This window comes from Oncorhynchus mykiss, chromosome 2 (genome assembly GCF_057628025.1).
Source record: "Oncorhynchus mykiss isolate SJ-2025 chromosome 2, ASM5762802v1, whole genome shotgun sequence".
NCBI lineage: Eukaryota > Metazoa > Chordata > Actinopteri > Salmoniformes > Salmonidae > Oncorhynchus > Oncorhynchus mykiss.
In genome coordinates, this window is record NC_143023.1 from 63,223,128 (window position 1) to 63,233,866 (window position 10,739).

The 10,739-nt window shown below is 42.6% G+C and overlaps 1 protein-coding gene across 1 annotated transcript in view; it reads right to left on the reverse strand.

Annotated features, from left to right (window-relative positions):
- shisal1b (shisa like 1b) overlaps positions 1 to 10,739 on the reverse strand; it is a 74,813-nt gene that overhangs the window by 23,418 nt on the left and 40,656 nt on the right. The window contains exon 2 of the mRNA XM_021567916.3: positions 4,624 to 4,823. Within this exon, the coding sequence (XP_021423591.2) occupies positions 4,624 to 4,690 (67 nt within the window). The 5' untranslated portion in view covers positions 4,691 to 4,823. The remainder of the gene's footprint in view (positions 1 to 4,623; positions 4,824 to 10,739) is intronic.

Genomic DNA, 10,739 nt, shown 5'->3' on the forward strand with positions numbered 1-10,739 from the left:
GAAAACCTGATGGAGTCTGCAAAAGACCTGAGACTGGGACGGAGATTTGTCTTCCAACAAGACAATGATCCAAAACATAAAACAAAATCTACAATGGAATGGTTCAAAAATAAACATATCCAGGTGTTAGAATGGCCAAGTCAAAGTCCAGACCTGAATCCAATCGAGAATCTGTGGAAAGAACTGAAAACTGCTGTTCACAAATGCTCTCCATCCAACCTCACTGAGCTCGAGCTGTTTTGCAAGGAGGAATGGGAAAAAATGTCAGTCTCTCGATGTGCAAAACTGATAGAGACATACCCCAAGCGACTTACAGCTGTAATCGCAGCAAAAGGTGGCGCTACAAAGTATTAACTTAAGGGGGCTGAATAATTTTGCACGCCCAATTTTTCAGTTTTTGATTTGTTAAAAAAGTTTGAAATATCCAATAAATGTCGTTCCACTTCATGATTGTGTCCCACTTGTTGTTGATTCTTCACAAAAAAATACAGTTTTATATCTTTATGTTTGAAGCCTGAAATGTGGCAAAAGGTCGCAATGTTCAAGGGGGCCGAATACTTTCGCAAGGCACTGTATCCCAACCAGAAGCCATGGATTACAGGCAACATCTGCATCGAGCTTAAGGCTAGAACTGCCGCTTTCAAGGAGCGGGAGACTAATCCGGACGCTTATAAGAAATCCCGCTATGCCCTCAGACGAACCATCAAACAAGCAAAGCATCAATATAGGATTAAGATTGAATCCTACTACACAGGCTTTTACGCCCGTTGGATGTAGCAGGGCTTGAAAACTATTATGGACTACAAAGGGAAACCCAGACGTGAGCTGCCCAGTGATGCGAGCCTACCAGACGAGCTAAATGTCTTTTATGCTCGCTTCGAGGCAAGCAACACTGAAGCATGTACAAGAGCACCAGCTGTTCTGGATGACTGTGTGATAACGCTCTCGGTAGCCGATGTGAACAAAACCTTTAAAAAGGTTAACATTCACAATGCCGCTGGGACAGATGGATTACCAGAATGTGTACTCAAAGCATGCGCGGACCAACTGTCGAGGGTCTTCACTGACATTTTCAACCTCTCCCTGACCGAGTTTGTGATACCTACATGTTTCAAGCAGTCCACCATAGTCCCTGTGCCCAAGGAAGTGATGGTAACCTGCCTAAATGATTACCGCCCCATGGCACTCACGTCGGTAGCCATGAAGTGCTTTGAAAGGCTGGTCATGGCTCAAATCAACAGCATCCTCCCCGACACCCTAGACCCACTCCAATTCGCATACTGCCTCAACAGATCCACAGATGACGCAATCTCAATCACACTCCACACTGCCATATCTCACCTGGAGGAACACCTACAGTGAGGGAAAAAAGTATTGGATCCCCTGCTGATTTTGTATGTTTGCCCACTGACAAAGAAATTATCAGTCTATCATTTTAATGGTAGGTTTATTTGAACTGTGAGAGACAGAATAACATTTAAAAAATCCAGAAAAACGCATTTCAAAAATGTTATAAATTGATTTGCATTTTAATGAGGGAAATAGGTATTTGACCCCTCTGCCAAACATTACTTAGTACTTGGTGGCAAAACCCTTGTTGGCAATCACAGAGGTCAGACGTTTCTTGTAGTTGGCCAACAGGTTTGCACACATCTCAGGAGGGATTTTGTACCACTCCTCTTTGCAGATCTTCTCCAAGTCATTAAGGTTTCGAGGCTGACGATTGGCAACTCAAACATTCAACTCCCTCCACAGATTTTCTACGGGATTAAGGTCTGGAGACTGGCTAGGCCACTCCAGGACCTTAATGTGCTTCTTCTTGAGCCACTCCTTTGTTGCCTTGGCCGTGTGTTTTGGGTCATTGTCATGCTGGAATACCCATCCACGACCCATTTTCAATGCCCTGGCTGAGGGAAGGAGGTTCTCACCCGAGATTTGACGATACATGGCCCCGTCCATCGTCCCTTTGATGCGGTGAAGTTGTCATGTCCCCTTAGCAGAAAAACACCCCCAAAGAATAACGTTTCCACCTCCATGTTTGACGATGGGGATGGTGTTCTTGGGGTCATTCCTCCTCCTCCAAACATGGCGAATTGAGTTTATGCCAAAGAGCTCCATTTTGGTCTCATCTGACCACACTTTCACCCAGATGTCCTCTGAATCATTCAGATGTTCATTGGCAAACTTCAGACGGGCATGTATATGTGCTTTCTTGTGCAGGGGGACCTTGCGAGCGCTGCAGGATTTCAGTCCTTCACGGCGTAGTGTGTTACCAATTGTTTTCTTGGTGGCTATGATCCCAGCTGCCTTGAGATCATTGACAAGATCCTCCTGTGTAGTTCGGGGCTGTTTCCTCACCGTTCTCATGATCATTGCAACTCCACGAGGTGAGATCTTGCATGGGAGCCCCAGGCCGAGGGAGATTGACAGTTATTTTGTGTTTCTTCCATTTGCGAATAATTTGCGAATAACTGTTGTCATCTTCTCACCAAACTGCTTGGCGATGGTTTTGTTGCCCATTCCAGCCTTGTGTAGGTCTACAATCTTGTCCCTGACATCCTTGGAGAGCTCTTTGGTCTTGGCCATGGTGGAGAGTTTGGAATTGGATTGATCGATTGCTTCTGTGGACAGGTGTCTTTTATAAAGGTAACAAACGTGAGATTAGGAGCACTCCCTTTAAGAGTGTGCTCCTAATCTCAGCTCGTAACCGGTATAAAAGACACCTGGGAGCCAGAAATCTTTCTGATTGAGAGGGTGTCAAATACTTATTTCCCTCATTAAAATGCAAATCAATTTATAACATTTTTGACATATGTTTTTCTGGATTTTTTGTTGTTATTCTGTCTCTCACTGTTCAAATAAACCTACCATTAAAATTATAGACTGATCATTTCTTTGTCAGTGGGCAAACGTACAAAATCAGCAGGGGATCAAATACTTTTTCCCTCCCTGTATGTGAGAAGGCTGTTCATTGACTATAACTCAGCGTTCAATTCCATAGTACCCACGAAGCTCATCACTAAGCTAAGGACTCTGGGATTGAACACCTCCCTCTGCAACTGGATCCTTGACTTCCTGACGGGCCACCCCCAGATGGTAAGAGTAGGCAATAACACATCTGCCACGCTGATCCTTAACACTGGGGCCCCTCAGGAGTGTGTACTTAGTCCCCTCCTGTATTCCCTGTTCACCCACAACTGCATGGCCCAACACGACACGCCAACCATCATTAAGTTTGCTGACGACACGACAGTGGTAGGCCTGATCACCGACAACGATTAGATGAGCCTATAGGGAGGTGGTCAGAGAATTGGCAGTGTGGTGCCAGGACAAAAACCTCTCCCTCAATGTGAGCAAGACAAAGGAGCTGATAGTGGACTACAGGAAAAGGCGGGCCGAACAGGCCCCCATTATTAACATTGACGGGGCTGTAGTGGAGTGGGTCGAGAGTATCACCAATGAACTATCATGGTCCAAATATTACAAGACGATCGTGAAGAGCGCACAACAAAACCTTTTCCCCCTCATGAGACTGAAAAGATTTGGCATAGGTCCCCAGATCATCTAAAGGTTCTACAGCTGCACCATAGAGAGCATCCTGACCAGTTGCATCACCGCCTGGTATGGCAACTGCTTGGCATCTGACCGTAAGGCGCTACAGAGGAAGGTGCAAACGGCCCAGTACATCACTGGGGCCAAGCTTCCTGCCATCCAGGACCTATGTAATAGGCGGTGTCAGAGGAAGGCCCATAAAATTGTCAGACTCCAGTCACCCAAGTTATAGACTGTTTTCTCTGCTCCCGCACGGCAAGCGATACTGGAGCATCAAGTCTAGGACCAAAAGGCTCCTTAACAGCTTCTACCCCCAATCCATTACACTGCTGAACAATTCATAAAAATTGCCACTGCCAAAATCATGTCATCAAAATCTAGTTCTGGTATTCTGATCCTATAGCTGATCTCATAAACCACGGGATATATTTGTTATTTTATTTATTTAACCTTTATTTAAAGGAGGGGTATAAAGGAGGGGTCTGCAGTTATAAAGAGGGTGAATTGCCAATAAGGACGCAGAGCACCTAAGCATTGGAAGTGGACCATAAAGTCCTCTAATGATGCAAGACTTAAAGGTGAAGCAGGCCAGGGGGAAGGCAGTCTGAGCCTTACTAGAGGGAAAACAGCTGGATCTGGTTAGGGCTCTGTCGTAAATATTGCCATGTTGTTAGTTACATTAACACCTATCCAATTTTAGGATACTACAGTAAACAGGTTGGCTCTTATGTTCCGTTTACAACCTCAACCTGTGAGCTGAAAGACTATAAACCGAAATAAAGTTATTTGCATACTATTAAACCTCAGGTTGTTTTATAATGTGCATTACAGTTACCGACATACCGTTTCACAAATGCAGATTAGTTACAGTAATCAACATCAATGTTTTACCATGCAGCATACTGTTCCTTGATAGTCATACACCAGTCTCACTTGCCAGACTCACAGGCGACTGTGGGAAGAGACTATATACTTTAACACACACACACACACACACACACACACACACACACACACACACACACACACACACACACACCATAGCAAAAAGGTGTATAAAACTGCACTGACCTGCAGTGGACAGCAGGAGAAAGATGACTGTCAGGACATTCAAGGACTGCCGGCTGGTGACAGTCATCTTCGGGTCCTCATGAAGAACAGGCGCCAGAGGGGGAGATTCTCACTGCAGGGCTGCTTTAGCTGAACCTCCTGGACATTCTTTGCTTTTTGCCACCCCCCAATCACATGGCTGCTGTTGTCCAACCGGCCACCTGGACAGAGAAAGAAAACCAATCAATCAATTAATTTAATTAATTAACTTAATGATCATGATTATTACGTATAAAGCCTATTGTGGGCTACAGTAACTAAGGGCTACAGTAACTAAGGGCTACAGTAACTAAGGAGAGAAAATATGCTTTTGATCAAATAACATAAATCTAGCCACAGGTTACTTGCTCTGATTGGACAATTGTGCCTTGCAGCACTCACCATGGACCAAAAAGAGTTGGGTCTTTTATCCAGCCCTCTATTAGTTCTGATCAATGGGAGTGCTTGTGATAAATCACATAAAGTGCTCTCTCTGTTAGAAGAGGACCCTGTTTGGCTACAGAGCAGTTCGAGATGAGCCTGTTGGTGATGATGCATCGCACCAGCTCACGGGTATGATAGAGGGGTGCAATGCTAATGGGAGCCTCCACAGGCCTGGCTGGGGCATACAGAATTGAAGAAGAGAGATTTTCAATTCTGAGTGTCCCCGAGAGGCACGTGGAGGCTAGCATTCGCATTGCACCACTCTATCATATCCGTCCGACATCCGTAGAATGTGGCTAAATTAGATAAATAGCTTAGGAGAAACTGTTTTATCTTAGTGAGGATTGAGGACTGTTATTTTCTGCTCTTGGACAAGTTTTTTGCAATTGATCACTGTCTGTTCCTGTTGATTTTATGTTCATCTGAGATTGCCAAATGTAAAATGTATGCTAATTTGAGTTAATTGTAGAGAGCGTCACAGGCTTTGTCATCACACTCTGAATAAGCATGAAGGGTTTTAGATTGCGCAAAGTTAGTGTGACAATATCATCCTGCTCATCTGAGCTAGGAAACACTTATCTAGCAGTGTACATCTGTGTTCATGCTAGGAGGATCCTAAATCCCTCAGGGAGAAGAGGAGAAAGACTAGTGAGGCTGCTTCCTGCTTCATAATATTGACTTGGGTTCAAGAGACAGAATATCTGGATGTCTGTCTGCTCAGCCTGGTCTCACAGACTAGGCATAACATAGTATATGAAATCCGACAAACTCAAATTTGTATGGTATGTTACATAAGACAGAAGGTTACTTCAGGATATAACAAAAAGAGGGTGGTTGATCGTGGTGGATGGGTAACTGCATATCATCAAACGTATAGCAATCCAAAGGTTGTGTGTTCAAATCTCATCACGGACTATTTTAGAATTTTAGCTAATTAGCAACTTTGCTACTACTTAATACTTTTTAGCTACATTGTAACTATTTAGCATGTTAGCTAACACTTCCCCTAACTGTAACCTTAACACATTAACCTAAGTCGTAACCTCAACCCTAACCTTAACCCTTAGCCTAGCTAGCCACCTGGCCACCTAGCTAACGTTAGCAACAACAAATTGGAATTCGTAACATACATATTTCAAATTCGTAACATGTTGTAAGAATTGCAATTAGAAGCATATCATACTAATTGCAATTCATAACATTTCATATGAATTGTAATTCGTATCATACAAAATGAATGATGGACATCCACAAATTAATACATTCCATACCAAACGTAACACATCATGCTAATTTGAGTTTCCTGGTTTTTCATTTACTATGTTACATCTACTCATGAGTCCAGGTTGGTCTGCTGAGATTGTTGGTCTCTGCCACTCTGATTTCTGTCACTCTACTCATACCTGGTCCTGTTTGGTGCAGTATATATAGCCCTGAATGCCCCTGACAAGAAAGGTGAAATGTGTGTTGTTGGAACCAAATCAAACCCAGATGGCCATCACAGTGCAATACAGAGAAACTACTGTATGTGCCATATGTAGTGCATTCAGAAAGTATTCAAACCCCTTTGACTTTTTCCACATTTTGTTACATTACAGTCTTATTCTAAAATGGGTTCAATTGTTTTTTCCCCCTAATCATGCTACACACAATACCCCATAATGACAAAACATGGTTGGGGAGTAACGGATTACGTTACATGTAAGGGATTACAAAAACAGTAATCCGTTACATTACCAGCAAAAACATTGTAATCGGACTACAGATACTTTTGAGGATTACTTTGAAATTCAGTAAGGATGTTTGAAGGAAAACATCCTTTACAGTTCTCTGTTTTCTCAATGACATTCAAATCAGCATTGAAAAAAGGTGCATGTTTAAGTTTGTTCCACCTGAGGGAGTCTGACCACAAGGAGACCACTATGATGACACACCAAATGTGTTTGATGGATCGCAGGAGAAGAGCAGGAATAGGCTTTTGTAGGCTACAGTCCAAGCTACGTCTTCCAATGGTGTGACTGTTGTCGGCATCCAACGATTATCCAATTGGAATAATGTTTGGAGGTAAGGATGACAGTGGTGGTGTAGTCTAGGGCGATACGGATATAACTTATTGTTGATATCTACGTAGCACATTGATGTAAATCATACTTCTACTCTCGGATTTAGCCATTTGCGCCTTTGGTTGGATTGTGATTGTTGTGGATGGCTGTTCACAAATCTAAATGTGTATTTGAACCCAATAATGGTTGAATTCAAGAAGTTTAAGCTGCCTATCAATCATTGTTTTTGAAACCAGGGACAGCCAGTGAAAAATGCACTCTTGCAACAGCTGCCTAGTGCGTTGATCCCAGCCTATGGAATAAAAATGGAGCTTTTATTGCTCAATCTAATTCATGCTGATCATTTTTTTTATCCATAGGCCTGATGGACACTTGCTCAAACTCGTACACGTTTGATAGACTTAAAGAGACAATCTGTAGTTGCTTCATCAATTTTTGAACTTTAAATTCTATATATTAATGTAAAGATATGATTTAATGTAGTAGAAGGTGATGGGTTAGAAGAAGTATACATAACCAACCCATAAAGTAAAATGTAACATCCATATATGGCCAGCTATGTAAACTTTAACATTAATTTATCCTGCAATAGATGTCGTTCAATTGGTAACATATATTTTTGTCTTCTTCTAATTCCTCTAAATTACATTACTGAGTTTAGGTAATCAAAAGGTTACGTTACTGATTACAATTTTGGACAGGTAACTAGTAACTGCAAGGGATTACATTTAGAAAGTAACCTACCCAACCCTGATCATACTAAACACAACACCCCATAATGACAAAGCAAAAACTAAAATATCACATTTACATAAGTATTCAGATCCTTTACTCAGTACTTTGTTGAAGCACCTTTGGCAGCGATTACAGCCTTGAGTCTTCTTGCGTATGATGCTACAAGCTTGGCACACCTGTATTTGGGGAGTTTCTCCCATTCGTCTTTGCAGATCCTCTCAAGCTCTGTCAGGTTGGATGGGAAGCGTTGCTGCACAACTATTTTCAGGTCTCTGATGTTTGATCGGGTTCAAGTCCGGGCTCTGGCTGGGCCACTCACGGACATTCAGAGACTTGTCCCAAAGCAACTGCTGCGTTGTCTTGGCTGTGTGGTTAGGGTCGTTGTCCTGTTGAAAGGTGAACCTTCACCCCAGTCTGAGGTCTTGAGCGCTCTGGAGCAGGTTTTCATCAAGGATCTCTCTGTGCTCCATTCATCTTTCCCTTGATTCTGACTAGTCTGCCAGTCCCTGCCTCTGAAAAACATCCCCACAGCATGATGCTGCCACCACCATGCTTCACCTTAGGGATGGTGCCAGGTTTCCTCCAGATGTGGTACTTTGCATTTAAGCCAAATAGTTCAATCTTGTTTTCATCAGACCAAAGAATCTTGTTTCTCATGGTCTGAGAGTCCTTTATGTGCCTTTTGGCAAACTCCAAGCAGGCTGTCATGTGCCTTTTACTGAGGAGTGGCTTCCGTCTGGCCACTACCATAAAGACCTGATTGGTGGAGTGCTGCAGGAATGGTTGTCCTTATGGAAGGTTCTTTCATCTCCACAGAGGAACTCTGGAGCTCTGTCAGAGTGACCATTGGGTTCTTGGTCACCTCCCTGACCAAGACCCTTCTCCCCCAACTGTCAACTGTGGGACCTTATATAGACAGGTGTGTGCCTTTCCAAATCATGTTCAATCAAATGAATTTACCACAGGTAGAAACATTTCAAGGATGATCAATGGAAACAAGATGCACCTGAGCTCAATGTCGAGTCTCACAGCAAAGGGTCTGAATGCTTACAGTGGCAAGAAAAAGTATGTGAACCCTTTGGAATTGCCTGGACTTCTGCATAAATGGGTCATAAAATTGTATCTGATCTTCATCTAAGTCACAACAATAGACTAACACAGTCTGCCTAACACAGCCTGCTTAAATGTATAATAATAATAATTACAATTATGCGTTTTCACATCTTTATTGAACACACTGTGTAAACATTCACAGTGCAGGGTGGAAAAGTATGTGAACCCTTGGATTTAATTAACTGGTTGACCCTCCTTTGGCAGCAATAACCTCAACCAAACGTTTTCTGTTGTTGCGGATCAGACCTGCGGTCAGGAGGAATTTTGGACCATTCCTCTTTACAAAACTGTTTCAGTTCAGCAATATTTTTGGGATGTCTGGTGGGAACCGCTCTCTTGAGGTCATGCCACAGCATCTCAATCGGGGTGAGGTCAGGACTCTGACTGGGCCACTCCAGAGGGCGTATTTCCTTCTGTTGAAGCCATTCTGGTTTTGTTTTACTTCTGAGTTTTGGGTCGTTGTCCTGCTGCATCACACAACTTTGTTGAGCTTCAATTGGCTGACAGATAGCCTTACATTCTCCTGCTGAATGTCTTCTTAAACTTGAGAAATAATTTCCGTCAATGATAGCAAGCTGTCCAGGCTCTGAGGCAGCAAAGCAGCTCCTAACCATGATGCTCCCTTCACCATACTTTACAGTTGGGATGAGATTTAGATGTTGTGTGCTGTGCCTTTTTTTCTACACACATAGTTTTTGTTCCTTCCAAACAACTCAACTTTAGTTTCATCTCTCCACAGAAGATTTTGCCAGTGGCGCTGTGGAACTTCCAGATGCTCTTTTGCGAACTTCAGACGTGCATCAATGTTTTTTTTGGACAGCAGTGGCTTCACCCGTGGTGTCCCCCCCACACCATTCTTGTTTATTGTTTTACGTATCATAGACTCATCAACAGAGATGTTAGCATGTTCCAGAGATTTCTGTACGTCTTTAGCTGACACTAGGATTCTTCTTAAAACTTCTTAGGGATCAAATCCCATTAACAGGACCGATTTGACAGCATCCGGTGAAATGGCAGAGCTCCAAATTCAAATTCAATTATTAGAAATATTTAACTTTCATACAATCACAAGTGCAATACACCAAATTAAATATTTACTTCTTGTTAATCCAGCCACCATTTCAAAAAGTCTCTATGGTGAAAGCAAACCATGCTATTATCTGAGGACAGCACTCCATCAAACAAACACGGACAATAATATTTCATCCTGCCAGGATGAAACTCACACAAAACTCAGAAATGACGATATAATTCATCAAATCAAATCAAATCAAATTGATTTATATAGCCCTTCGTACATCAGCTGATATCTCAAAGTGCTGTACAGAAACCCAGCCTAAAACCCCAAACAGCAAGCAATGCAGGTGTAGAATCACGGTGGCTAGGAAAAACTCCCTAGAAAGGCCAAAACCTAGGAAGAAACCTAGAGAGGAACCAGGCTTCATGCCTTACCTTTGAAGAGCTTCTTCTGTTGGCACTCCAATATGTCCCCTAAGCATCACAAATGGTCATTTTGTTTGATTAATTCCGTTGTTAAATCTCCAAAATGTTAATTTATTTGGCGCGTTTGATCCAGAAAAACACCGGTTCCAACTCGCGCAACATGACTAGAAATATCTAATAAGTTACCTGTAATCTTTGTCCAAACATGTCAAACAACTTTCCAAATACATCTTTAGGTATTTTTTAACGTAAATAATCAATCAAATTTAAGACGGGATAAACTGCGTCCAATAGCGGATA